The 14,670-nt window shown below is 36.2% G+C and overlaps 1 protein-coding gene across 1 annotated transcript in view; it reads left to right on the top strand.

Moving 5' to 3' along the window:
- Positions 1–14,670, top strand: part of LOC129263455 (uncharacterized) — a 125,185-nt gene that overhangs the window by 107,483 nt on the left and 3,032 nt on the right. The window contains exons 58-68 of the mRNA XM_064100693.1: positions 4,236–4,419; positions 4,714–4,799; positions 6,524–6,619; positions 7,022–7,191; positions 8,034–8,276; positions 9,223–9,395; positions 10,574–10,717; positions 11,309–11,494; positions 12,116–12,216; positions 13,146–13,216; positions 13,967–14,162. Of these exons, the coding sequence (XP_063956763.1) occupies positions 4,236–4,419; positions 4,714–4,799; positions 6,524–6,619; positions 7,022–7,191; positions 8,034–8,276; positions 9,223–9,395; positions 10,574–10,717; positions 11,309–11,494; positions 12,116–12,216; positions 13,146–13,216; positions 13,967–14,162 (1,650 nt within the window). The remainder of the gene's footprint in view (positions 1–4,235; positions 4,420–4,713; positions 4,800–6,523; positions 6,620–7,021; positions 7,192–8,033; positions 8,277–9,222; positions 9,396–10,573; positions 10,718–11,308; positions 11,495–12,115; positions 12,217–13,145; positions 13,217–13,966; positions 14,163–14,670) is intronic.

Genomic DNA, 14,670 nt, shown 5'->3' with positions numbered 1-14,670 from the left:
TTTCCTTTTCTCTCCCAGATGAAAACTTTTGCATTGAAAAGTTGCCGGAAACATATAATCACTTCAAATGATAAAACCAATAATGAACTAAAAGTTTCCTCGCGCGAAATGGAGGAAATAGAATGATACAGGATGATAATTTGTTTGTCTGGCGTGTCACCCGATAGAACCCTCTCAATCCTACAAACTTTTATTCATGTGTGACCTACACCCCCCCCCCCAAAAAAAAAAATGTTGATACCGACCCAAATTTTATTGATTTTCCTACTTTTTCGCCAATTTCTTGCTTCTTTTTTTTTTTACCGGCGAATAGCGTGGTAGAAAAGATTCATAGAGGAAAACAAATTGTTTCTGTTACTGCAAAAAAACATTTGGGGCGCTTACCCTGGTTAGCATCAAAACCAAAATATCTGATTTTTTAAAATATAAAACAAGGGCCACTGAGCGTTTTTTGATAATGGAGGGGTTGAGCTGAATGTGGGAGGGAGTGGACCGGCCCAAAAAATCATAAATTTATATAGACTTCGGATTTTTTGTACATGTTTGCTGAAAGGGGTGAGGACTGAAACTTCCTACCAACTCCGTTGCCTCTGTACTATGAGATTGAACGATTAAAACGATAGAGACAAAAATGAATTCTAACTATTGTGAATGTTTTTTAATGATTTATTTATTACTTTGTTTTTTCGGCTGTGAAATCAAGGAGACAATATAACAAAACGAAGGAGATAATCGAACAAAACGAAAGAACATGATTACGGATGCTATAATTTATTCAAGAAAAAATTACTTTCTCTTACTTTCAGTAATTGCTATCATGGCTCTTTTTGAGGGAATAGTAAGATAAAGAAAGAAACGTAGAAAGTGACAAGAAGAGAGTTGGGAGGTATGATTTCAGACTTACAATTTTAGTCACTTTTATTCGTTTAACAATTTGAAATAATTTCAGGATATTACAAATCGAATACCGGTGCGCAAACTTCAGGAACAAAATGATTTTATCATTATAATACTAGTAGCTGCGTGGAAAATCAAATTAAATGAGACATATAATTTATGACATGATAAATTTTCGACATGATAACCACGATGCAATAGAACGAGAGGCCTACAAATCCAACCATCTCCGATACAAGTTGGCAAAAACGAGGCATTCTCTCGGAACCTTTTCCGATGAAGAGAGAAAGAGAGGGGGGAGACGTTAGATGTAATGTAAAATGACAGGTACTGAGAAGAAAAAATCAGAAAGGATTGAGGGGGATGGGGGCGGGTATATACCTCGTAATCCAAATCGGGAAGAAGGAAGACGATACAGATATAATTTAAATGAGAAGAACTCAGAGAAAAAAAGGTGTAGAAGGGAGGGGATATAGAAAGAAGATAGATATAAGGGAATTAAAGCTGTAGATAATACATTCGGTTACAGGTTAGAAACCAGAGAAAGGGAAAACGAGGAAATCCCTAATTGGCACCGTTTTATAAATACATTATACATGTACATTTTATATTGACAAATGCGCAATAATTTAAACAAATTTACCATCCGCCAGTCAAATAGAAGGATTTCAGTAGCTTTCAAGTGTTATTGAAAATGTGTAAACAAATTTTATATAAAACGGGCCCCTGGTTAATTTTTGAACCCCCCCCCTCCACTTTCTCTCGTTCTCTCATCCGATATTGCTCTTATTTTTGTCTTCTATTTCAAAGGAAACAAACAGAAAATAAAGGAATTTAGAACACCGTTTATCCTCTGCTCTTTTGAAAATGAAAACGTCCATGCAGTTCTTGGTCTCGGCACTCCCCAAACAAAAAGAAAGTCATGGCGGACGCTCAACAAATTCCTTATAAAAAGAGCAGGGGACAAATAGCCAACGCCCTGAATAAAAGGAAGATTAGTATATTTCGTCAGGATGACCTACTGAATGCTTCTCGTATTTAGCAATACAAAAAGCTCTTACTGCTATTCATATTAGGACAGTAACATTCAAAAAAGTAAATGTTTACTCATTTATTGACAAAACATGGCAGGCGCTTAAGACATGGCAAGAACATTTTCTTCTTGAGCATGACAGTGCTTTCTTCACAAAAAAATACAATTTCCCCTGGGTGATGATACATAGAGGGATGGAAGAAGATGCAAGTGAGATTTTAAAAAAGAATAGAAAATGCAAATCGAGATACATGTATAGGAGAATGATAAAACGACAGAAAGGATGGAAGGGAAAAAAGAGGAAATGGACCAAAAAGGTATAATGTAAACCATAATGTGCGCTTTTGCTATTGCATGAATATTTACTTATAAAGAATTATAGAATACTAGTCCCTCACCTCAATTTTGTAACTCATGCCATTTTATAGATTGAATTTGTCATGATAGGTTTTGGAAGCTCTACATCTCATTCTCTCTTTCTCTCCCAGGTGAATTTTTTTGCATTGAAAATTCGACAAAAGCATAATCAGTTCAAACGCTAAAACTAACAATGAACTAAAAGTTTCCTCGCCGGAAATTGAGGAAATAAAATAAGAATTTACGTTGAGGCATCCACCTAAAAAAAAAAACATGTTTTGTTTGACGTGTCCCGACAAACCTCTCTCAATCTTACACCTAACCCTCCCCCTAAAAATGTTATTAATTTTTTTCGCCAGTTTCTTTCTTCTTTTTTTTCTTTTGTTTTTCTGGTCAACAGCGTAGCAGAAAAGGATCCATTTAAAGAAAAAAAAAGACAGGTTGACTTTTTTTTTTTTGGGGGGGGGGGGGAGCGCTAACCCTGGTGAGAATCAACACCCAAATATTTGAAAAAGATTAAATTTAATTTAGATGCTACAATTTCAATAGATAAAAATAATTTACTTTCTCTCATTGTGACGAACAGTAATCGGTAGCATGGTTATTTTGGAGGGAAAAGGGAGATAGAAAAATGAAACGTAGAACAAGACGAGGAGAGCGTTGGGAGGTATGATTTCAGATCCACTATTTGAGTCAAATTTACCCCCTTCGCTCTTTGAAATTGCAACAGGAAAACAAATCGAAGACTGGTATGCAATCTTCAGGAACAAAATAATTTTTTTATTACAAACTATAATTCATGAAAAGAAGAAACCAAAAGCGATTTTTAGTGAAACATTGAGGCCACCGTCTTAAAGCCCAGAAGCCAAAAATAGTTTCGGACTTTCGTTGCGCAGCATCATCATTGTACTTGCAAGGGAATATTCACCCTTTTTTATTCATTCTGGAAAATAAAGGTATTTGGTATGCTGTGATTTCACCCAAAACGGATTATCGTCGTAATTATACACTTTGCAAATGATCTGTATACAAGGGGGTAAAGAGACCATTCATGAGTAGCGTGACAATAGGCAATTAAAAAAAGCACCAGAGCAGACAACACAGCGGTATCGATCGAACCCGACTTGTCCGCGCGTGCTGATTGCCCTTACGCATTTTTGTACACAGTGCCTATTGACTTGGGGAAAAAGCAAAGATTTGACAAAATAACAGGACTTTTTCCTCGTAAATTTCTGAACTATTCTGTTGATTTGAGAAGCGAGACCTTTAGTTCTCGAAAGAAAAATGTCTGATCTTTCATCTTTACATTTACTAAAAATCCAGAAAATACTTCAGTTTGGCGCAATTAGTAATATAGGAAAACACTGCCACAGATCCAAATACCAGCAATGTACAAAAAGGGCTCTGCCGCAGGGAGAGGTATCCGGTTTCGCGGGCCCGCACGCAAAGGGTTAAAGAGTAGTTGTGATGATTGATGATTATGGATACAACCATATTAATTCTATAACCTTTGACCTTTCCCCAGGAATAACTGACAGTGTCGATAATGATTACCTGTTCAATATCACAAACCAGACTGAATATAATTATTATAATAATATGTTCCATTTATATAGCGCAGCTACTATAATTGCATATACTCTACTGCGCTTGATACTTGGTATCTTGTTATTACCCCAGCTGTAGCTGAGCCGCCATATAGGCTCTAAAGCATTCAAGGAATAAATCCTACCGGGTACCCATTCACCTCACCTGGGTCGAGTGCAGCACAATGTGGGTAAATTTCTTGCTGAAGGAAAACACACCATGGCTGGGATTCGAACCCACGTCCATCTGATTGAAAGACGTGTCACTGAGTCGTAACCATCAGACCACGAGAGTAGAGTAGATGGTAGATGATTGATACAACAGATCTAACCCTATTAATTCTTTGACCTTTGACCTCCAGGAATCGCTGACAGCTCTGATAACTGTCCGCTGTTCAATAGCACAGACCAGACGGATACGGATGGCGATGGGATAGGTGATGTGTGTGACAACTGTCCTGACAACTCGAACTCTGCGCAGACCGATACTGATCAAAACGGCTATGGCGATACTTGCGATGATTATGATGGCACCAATATAGATCGGTAAGATGCTTTTTCAAATTCTTAACAAATGCTCAACACCCTTGTAGATCTGCTTCAGATGGGTAGATAATAATAAAAATGATAATGACGCAGTTCTTGTATCCTGGGGCCCCGTACAAAAAAGCCTAGCACTCAGCGTAGAACATTTTTTTTACAATTTATTGCATGACAATAATGTACAATCTATCATGAAAATCAGGCATATCTTGATGCTACAGTACCCTAGGATGTTCTGATTTTTTGTTCTCATTCTCTACTTTGGAATGTTCTCTTAATGTAATGTTTATCTTACAGTGATGGTGATGGTATTATTGATATCGCTGACAACTGCTTGGTTATACCAAATGCTGATCAAACAGACACGGATAGTGATGGAGTTGGTGAGTTGTGTTTGATAATTGTCATTCTTTAAAAGGTTTTTTAATGATCAGTAGACTTGTCTTTTTTTACTTATTACTGTTTTCATCATCAATTCTACATACATGAATACATGTATCCCATCAAGGAAAGAAAAAAAAAGATACTTCAAATACTGCTAGAATAAGCCTGTTCACGGTTGTAAACTGCGCACGAGCAGAAAAGGGTCATTTGAGATAAACCATGAAGGTGGCTTTCAAATTCACTGACAAAGGCATTTGTGATTTGATGATTATTCATGTATTCCTTTCAAAATATTCATTTTATCACATCCAAGCTGAAGAGTAATAAATAGAGCCTTCATAATCACTGGTATTTGACAGTAGCCTAAACAATAGTCAAATGTGCCAAAGGCAGAAAATAAAACAGATTTCCAAACTTTATCCCTGATGTACTATTCTAGTCACTGGTCTATACAATGCCTTTTGTTCTTAGAATTTGAATACTCTACTGGTAAAGCTTACGCAACATCTACATTTGAAAATGATAGTGCTTATCCTAATGAAAAATCACAAAGGTCATTTGAGAAAAGTTGACCATGAACTAACCGTGAACTGGCTTATATATATGTGTTAAACTAAAAACCAATGTCATACTTAATCTCAGATTAGAGTGCTGCATATTAGGTTTCTATCTAATTGGCCTGTTAGGAGGCCAAATAGATAGAAACTGTCGATTTGGTCTAAGTAATAATAAATAAACAAATGAAATTAGATAAATTAATAAATAAATAAACAAACAATGCTTTGATAGGGTATTAGGAAGAACATGAGAATGGATTTTGCTGACTAATATTATGACATATTGCACATCCCACCGCTGCCACTATTAAAACCATGTTATAATATTGATAGTGCCCTCTTACACAGGTTCTCATAAATCTTCATTAGATATGAAAATAGTATATAAAGTCGTAATTGAAAATTTGTCCACATGTTAGAGGATGTTGTTTTAAATTTAATATTGAATTCATTCATAATTTCGCAGAGTACTTCCTGTTTTCCCCTTATTGACCCTGTTGCATATGGCTTTTCCTTGAAATATTTCTACACATCAAATTTATGGACTCACCAGTAGGGCATTTAATCACTATTTGAAGAAATTACTATAATTTCTTTCAAATTTTGGGAGATATTTGGTACACTTACTCATAATAGTAATATAAGGAACATTATTAACTGAAAGATTTTGTGAAATAAAAAGAAATTCATGTTAAATCTTAACTCAAATTGTTAGATGCGCAGACTTGGGACCACCATCATAACTTTGCCATTATGGCAACTACCATGGAAACCTTGATTCTGATTGGTTGCTGAGCCCTGTTACCATGGTAGTTGCCATTATAACAAAGTTACAACAGTTGCAAGTCCTTTATGAAACGGGCCCTAGGAGGCTGTTTCATAGAAGTCACGAATGACTTGCGCACGACTGGAGACCCTGTCTTGTGCTAAAAGATATATCCCTAAGTAGCTGACTTAAGACCTGAGATCATGTTCCAGTCGTGCCTAAAGTCGTCCATTAATTTACAAACAGCTTTATGAAACGCCACCACCCTGACAACTTTCCTTGGTTTTTAGTTGCTGACTGTTTCTACAGTAACTTTGATAATTACAACTTGTCAGTGCGGATAACTTTCATGAATTTGTCACCCAATGTAAGTCCTTTCTTTTCGACATTTTTTTTTCAGGTGATGAATGTGATGATGATAAAGACGGTGATGGGGTCCCAAACAGCTCTGACAACTGCCCTCTATATCCTAACGCTGGACAGACAGATGACAATGGTATTACATCACTTTCTATTTTTACACTTCTTTATCTAGTTAGCATATACATGTAGGCCCAACACACTTTCTCCAATCTACTTCACTGTTTTCGAATCTTATGTTTCATAATGCTTTGAGAGAAATGAGGGATATGTCACCCTATTAGTTACCTGAAATTAGTGTTCCTATGACCTTTGACCCCTTGCTAGTCCAATGTATTTATTATCATGTAATGCTCTGGGTATAATGTCAAAGGAGAGACAGCTACGATGGAGACAGTGCGATAGGTGCCAAACTGTCCTAGGAATAACAGATACCATGTGACAATCTTTGCCACCTTTATCTAACTTGAAAATTAATGTTCCTATGACCTTTGACCCCTTACCAGTCCCATGTGTTTATTTTTATGTCATGCTCTAGGTAACCTCATAGGAGATGTTTGCGAGACAGATTACGATGGAGACGGTGTGACAGACGATGATGATAATTGTCCGAAGAGTAACCGCTACCATGTGACGAACTTTGACCCATTTATGTCGGTGAATCTCGAGACGGTGGACGATCCGCCATCATGGTATTTGACAGATTCAGTAAGTTATTCTAGATCAACGCTTTTGGAAAATTCTGTAATATGATCAACCTTTTTTTTTTTACATATGAACCCAGGGGCGGAAATTTCTCCAAAAATGTACATGTAGGGGGGACAAGGGGCTGGAAAATTTGACAAGCAGAAAAAAAAGGTTATCATCCCATAATTAATGTCATCTCGTCTTTAAAATACATGTTTTATTTCGATTTTGAATGATGTATTTCTTACCATCATAAAAGACCACAAATAGTAGGGGGGACATTTGATATTGTGTCCCCCTACTATTTTGAGTAGGGGGGACACGTCCCCCCTGTCCCCCCTGGGATTTCCGCCCATGTATGAACCCATATATGGATGTTAGTGTATAGACAGCAGAAATCATACTGTTTGTATAGGGGCTATCTTTACTGTGAATAAATGGTATTCATAATGATAATGATTAAAAAAATGATAGTAGTTATGATGGTAATGATAATAATAATAATCATAAAGATGATTATGATGATGATGATGATGATAACAGTAATAGCAATAATGATACTGATAAAATAATGATGATAATAATGACTATAATAACAATAATAGTATCAATAGTCATAATAATAATGACTATAATAACAATAATAATAATAATAATAATAATGATAATGATAATGATAAAAATAGTACTACTAAGGGTGATGATGGTGGTGATGATATAAATGTTTCTAAGCACTGGATTTTGTATGAGATGCATTAAACTCTTTGTTTGTACTGCTCCCACCTTTTCTTTCAGACAAAAACGAAAAAATTATATAATTTTTTTAAATTTTTATTAACACCCCTCCCCCCTTTTTTCTTCAGGGTAAAGAAGTTCACCTCTTCAACTCCTCCTTCATCTCTTCCCCTGTGATGTTGATCGGCTATGATACCTTAGGACCGGTAGACTTCCGCTGCACCATGTACGTGAATGGTGACGACGGGGGCAACTACATGGGCTTCGTCTATGGCTATCAGAGCAATAGGAAGTTCTATGTAGCGATGTGGAAACACACCAACTTGAACAAGGATACCCAATATGCTGGATTAAAGGGATTACAGATCAAGGCAAGTCGTGTTCACACTTTTATTTAATCTGATGGTAATGTAGGAATTGAAATCGTCTGAAGGAACTGATTGCAATTTCCTATATTTTTATAGTATTGTTATGCAACAAACATATATCTACCTGAAATAGAATTATGAAGAAAATCACATAAATGGAATTAGTATTTGAAATGATATGATTATCATTATAAACCTTGAATATTTTTGTATGGATGTAATTATATTGGTTGTTACTGTTCATTTTGTTTACTATTGTGTTGCAATTTCTGTAAACGTGTTCATTTTGGTCCTTGGACCTTTCTATCCTGTATTTTTGTTTTATACTGAATGAATAAATACAATAAATAAATAAAAACCAAATATGAATGGTTGAGGGCTTGCAGCAACTTGGTGATATGCAAGATTACTGGTTCATATTTCACTGAGCTTGAAATCACTCATTAGGTGGTTTCAAACCGCCTCGATCACAAGAATCCCCGTTAAATTACGAGAACTTTTTTAGGCTGAAAAAATACCCATTAATTATTCCTGCATTCACACCGCCCTGAAACAGACCCTTCGGGATAAGTTCCTGAAGTTACGAGCATGCGCAGTATGGTCTGATAAGCAGGCAAGGCGCGAGATTCAAAATCCCTATCCCAGCAGCCACCCACGGCGCCGCACACAACGACACGCTGGGCTAAAAGTTCCCGTAATTTGCTTTCACATCGCCAAAATACCTACGACCTTGGAAAAATCCCCGCGAAAGTTCTCGTAATTTCGCCAAGTACCTACTATTTAGCGGGTATTTTCTTTCGGGGAAATTACGCGTAGTTTGCTTTCACATTACCAAAATACCTGGTATTTTCTGATCGGGGTAAATTTCCCGATCGGAGAATACCTGGAACTGACGAACTTCGAGGCGGTCTGAAACCACCTATTGTGAAATGTGTTCATTGATATGCAGAAGGTGCACTCTACAACAGGCCCAGGGACCACGTTAGCCAACGCTCTGTGGCACTCGTACACCACATCAAATGAAGTAGAACTGATGTGGCATGACCCCCTGATGCAGGGGTGGCAGCACAGGACAGCATATCTATGGAGACTTACGTATAGGCCTTCTATTGGGATTATGAGGTATGATCTAACATATAGACCATCTATTGGGATTATGAGGTATGCACTGTGATGGTGATGGGGGAAGAGAAAGATGGTGTTATTGATGGTTTTGATGATGATGATGATATTGGTGATAATGAGGAGGATGATGATGATAATGACAATGGTGATGATGATGTTGATAATGGTCATGGTAGTGGTGATGATGATTATTATTGTGATGGTGAAAGTTATGGAAACAATGATGATTTGGTGATAGTGTTGGTGGTTGTGGTGATGATGGTAATGTTGATAATTTTTGCGATAATAGTGATGATGGTGACGATCATGGCGATGGTGATGGTGATAATGATGATGATAATAATAACAATGAAAATGGTGATGATGATGATGATAGTAATTATAGTGATGATGGTGATGATAGTGATGGTGATGATGATGACGATTGTAGTGGTGAAAGTTATGGAAAGAATGACTGATTTTGGTGAGAGTGGTGGTGGTCATGGTGCCATAGGTGATGATGATGAAAATATGGAGGTGGTGATGATGGTGAAGATGATAATGATGGTGATGGTTGTGATGATGACGATGATGATGAGGAGGAGGAGGAAGATAATGGTGACTATGATGGTGGTAATAATAATGATGATGATTGTGATGGTGAAAGTTATGGAAAGAATGACTGTGATTTTGGTGATAGTAGTGGTGGTTGTCGTGTCGATGGTGATGATGATGATGATGGTGGTGATGATGATGATGATTATGATAATGACAATAATGATAATGCTGATGGTGGGGTGATAATTATGATGGTGATAATAATAAAGATGATAGCCATGATGATGATGGTGATTATGATAGTGATGATGGTTGATGGTGATGGTGATTGTGGTGATGATGATGATGATATTGATGGTGATTACAATGAGGAGGAGGAGAGGGATGAGGTTCATAATGATAATGATTGTAATATTAATGATGATGATGGTGATGATCATGATATTGAAAGTGATGATGAGAAAGAGGTGGATGAGGGTGAAACTGATAATAATGATGATGTTGAGGAGGAGGAAGAGTAGAATAGCCCTGATGGGGATGATAGTGATGACATGCCTAAAATGGCAAATACAATCATTAATTCTAGTTTTTCTTTCAAGCCTGGTGACAGCTATAATTTTTTTCCTCCATCTCTGCAGGGTCACAATCAAATCTGGAGATGTAACTTTGACGGATTCTGGTGACCTTTACGACACGACCTTTCTCGGAGGTCGTCTTGGTGTCTTTGTTTATGACCAGCCCGATGTCACCTTCTCCCATATGAAATATGAATGTGCTGATAGGTAAGAATTTCAACTCTTAAATCAGTTTTGGTCATATGTGTGTTCTAAAATGTCTAGTTAGTATAGAGGTACATTCATTCAATGGTAGAACGATTCGTCTTTATGCATCAAGTGCTATTTGAAAATTAGCACATCAGTGTCCCTTGGAAAGGATGATAAGCCATCAGTCCCCTTGTGGCCTAAACCATACACGTGTATTATACCAGTTGAGGTCATTTGATAATCATGTTTTTGTGTAGAGGTATCTCAGTTATGCAGTTTGTCAAGACATTTACAAGTTACAAGGTATATATTTACAAGTTTGAATATGCATTCGTTTAGGAATAGTCTTTCAACTTAGAGTTCTTTGAGTTTAAAAACCTAAGTTCTTAAACCGAAACCTACTTTTGAAACGATTAAATATAGTAGGTAATGTGTTATCGCATCACTGAATGCACTGATGGTATGAAATTGCCGTGTCTTTCTCTATTCATTTCAATTTGAACCCGTCAAAGGGTCTGGATTAGAAACCAACTCCGACATTTATACCATAAAAGTTCAAACAAACTGTTATGCAATATAATTATTTTATTTTTCTTCTTACTTTATCAGATTAAACCAAGCTCTCCAATTCGATGGGGACGATGATTATGTGATACTACCCGGTATCCAGTCGCTTGATATCGATGAGAGCTTTACATTAGAAGCTTGGTGTTACCTAGAGACAGGATCTCTAAGTTCCACGCTACCAGTGTTTGGAGCGGCTGATGATAGTCTTTCTCTTATCATAGAAGATGGGTAGGATGATTAGATTTACATTAGAAGTTTGGTGTTACTTTGAGATAGGGTCTCTTTGGTCCATGCTACCGGGTTTGGGGCAGCTGATGATAGTCTTTCTCTCATCATAGAAGATGGGTAGTTTATAAGATTTACATTAGAAGTATAGTGTTACCTAGAGACGGAGTATCCTCGTCCTAAGCTACTGCTGTTTTGGGCAGCTGATAATAGTCTCTCGTCATAGAAGAATGGTAATATGATAATGAGAGGTTTACATTTGAAGCTTGGTAATAACTAGAGATGGTGGATCTTGGTTCCCGGCCTACTACCAGTGTTTTGGGCAGCGAATGATAGTCTTTCTAATTCTCATTGAAAAACTGGGTATATCTACTGGTCCGACAGGAGCAGGTTGGTGTGAAGCCCTGACTATACAATTTATTGCTGGCTTTCCATAGTTGTGAATGATTAGAATAATCACAGTTCATTGTAATTTAGGTTCCTGGTTTTGATAATTATATGATAAGAGGAATGATAGAGGGGAAAAGAAATACAGGATGACAAGGGTTTAAAGAATGATGATGACTACCATTTATTCTTTTATCGATTTCTTGTTTTATTTTGGATTCTTTTCTATTGTTGCAGCTATGTCTATGGGAAATATGGGAGCTTTTATGTGAATGCTACAAGCAGTCCACTTGTAGAAGATGCCTGGAACCATGTAGCTCTCAGACTAGATGCACAAGGTATAGGCCTGTATTCTGAAGTCGGGTTTAACTTAAACTCAGGTTTAAAGTTGTAGTTTAAGTATGGATAGCCAATTGTTACATAAATCAGTAACAGTAGAGATATCATATTTAAGCCCATTTGGCTCTCAAATCATTAATAATTGTCTAGGAAGTATAAATATATGATTGTCTTCACAATTGAAGAATCAGGAAAGAGCACAGTAAATACATGTATAAGAAACATACAAATTAATAAAAATTTTGACACTTTTGGCTTTCCATAATTTTAGTACAGAGTTAGACCATGGTCTAAGTTAAACCTGACTTCAGAATACTGGCCATAATGTTTATTCTAGAGGGCAACAACACCCCCACAATGATATATTGAATAAAAAAGGCATTCATTATCCTATCAAGTTGTGCAGAAGTATGTTCAGTAAACAATGTTTTGTTTTCAGGAAAGTTTATGTCAGGTTAATATGTGTATGTATTTCCAGTGGATTTGATTGTCAATTAGTTTTGATTGTATTTCCATGGAATTGATTTGATTGCATGTTCAATTAATTGATTGTGTTGCATTTTCAATGAATTAATTTGATTGCATTTTTAGTGATGGGTTAATTTTCAATAATTGATTTGATACAATTTTCAATTAATTGATTTAATTGCATCTAAAATATATTCATTTCATTTCATTTTCAATTAATTAATGCAACTTCAAGGAATTGATATGATATCACTTTCAATGAATTGATTTGATACTACTTTTGAATGAATTGATTTGATTGCATTCTCAATTCATTGAATTGATTGCATTTTCTTGGAATTGATTTGATTGCATCTTCTTATACTTACTTTGATTGCATTTTGAATTGACTTGATTGCATATTCACTGTATAAAATTTAGACCCTAATGACTAGAGCTGCTTTTCTATTGATTCATGTAGATTGCATCTTGTCCTTATTTGTGAATGGAACATTAGAGGATGATACTACTAGCGTACCTGGTCTGACGTGGGTATGTAATGAACATCCAATCTTATAAACCAATGCGTCAAGGGTGAAATATTTCAATCATAAAAAATGGAATAAGTTGCTTTTAATCATTAAAAGAAAGGACTGTCTGTTATAGATATATTTTTTTTTTTGCCAGAAAACAACATTTGGAAAGCACTTACAAAATATTGCGTATTTTCAGAACAGCATGAGTAAACTTCACAAATTTAGTAATCTGTAAACTGTAATCCAATCTTATAAACATCCAATCTTATAAACTGTCTTCATTGGTATTGAGATCAATGCTTCAAGGGTGAAATATTTCAATCATAAAAACATGGAATAAATGAAATGGAAAACAGAATAAGTAAAATAATCATTAAAAGTAAGGACCGTCTATTATCGATATATGATTTTTTGGCTAGAAAACAACATTTGGAAAGCACTTAAAAAAATATTGCATATTTTCAGAACAGCATGAGTAAACGTCACAAATTTAGTCTCGAGAGTTGCGCAAGACTTGAAAGAAAAGAGTAATGAACTGAAAAATAAAAGTTATGAAATGAAGCGACGATCTGTTCAATCCATGTAATCTGGGAATGAATTCTTGTTGTCAATTTTTGGAGAGAAAACAGATTAACCTAATCCTAATAAAATGCTTGTACATGTATCGCTGTCCTTTATTGTCAGGAGAGATTATTGGCAGATCAAATTTCATGATATCCTAAATTTTCAAACACCTTTTCCTTGATATCTTTATGTTGTTGTCTAGAACTCTGATGTGGATCTGTATCTTGGAGCTGATAATAGCAGCAATCTGTTTGAAGGAACTATGGATGAGGTTAGAATATGGGGGCTAGCTCTATTAGACTCTGAGATTGAGGAGCACATGCAGCTAGCTGGTCTGGACTGGCAGAAACACAAGAAACTACTGGATGGTCATTATACTATGGACACTGAGAGTGATGGTGAGTAGTATGAGTCGGGGGTGGTGATGTCGGTGGTGGTAATGATGATGATGATGGTGGTAATGATGATGATCGATGATTGTGGTGGTGGTGATGATGATGATTGTGATGATGATGTCGAAGGTGGGGGTGGTGGTAATGATGAAGATGTTAATGTTGGTGGTGGTGATGGGGATGACTATGGTTAGGATGATGATGATAATGATGATGGCATGACTATGATGTTGCTGATAATGGTTGTAATGAGAAAGATAGAGATGGTGGTGATGATAATGATTATGATGATGATGTTGGTGAAGATGATAAGGATGATGTTGGTGATGACAATGATGTTGGTGATGACAATGATGGTGGTGATAATGGTGATGACATAGCTAGGTGGCAAACGGCACTCCTTAAAAGTGTGATCTAAGTTGGCTTAGTGTTAAATTAACTAAAGTGATTTTAAATAAAGAAAATGATGAAACACTAAACATTATATTTCGTTGTTGTTAATCATCACATGAGT

This window comes from Lytechinus pictus, chromosome 6, assembly GCF_037042905.1.
Source record: "Lytechinus pictus isolate F3 Inbred chromosome 6, Lp3.0, whole genome shotgun sequence".
In the NCBI taxonomy this organism is placed as follows: domain Eukaryota; kingdom Metazoa; phylum Echinodermata; class Echinoidea; order Temnopleuroida; family Toxopneustidae; genus Lytechinus; species Lytechinus pictus.
The sequence above is the reverse complement of the archived record's forward strand: the minus strand, read 5'-3'. Positions and strand labels throughout refer to the sequence as shown.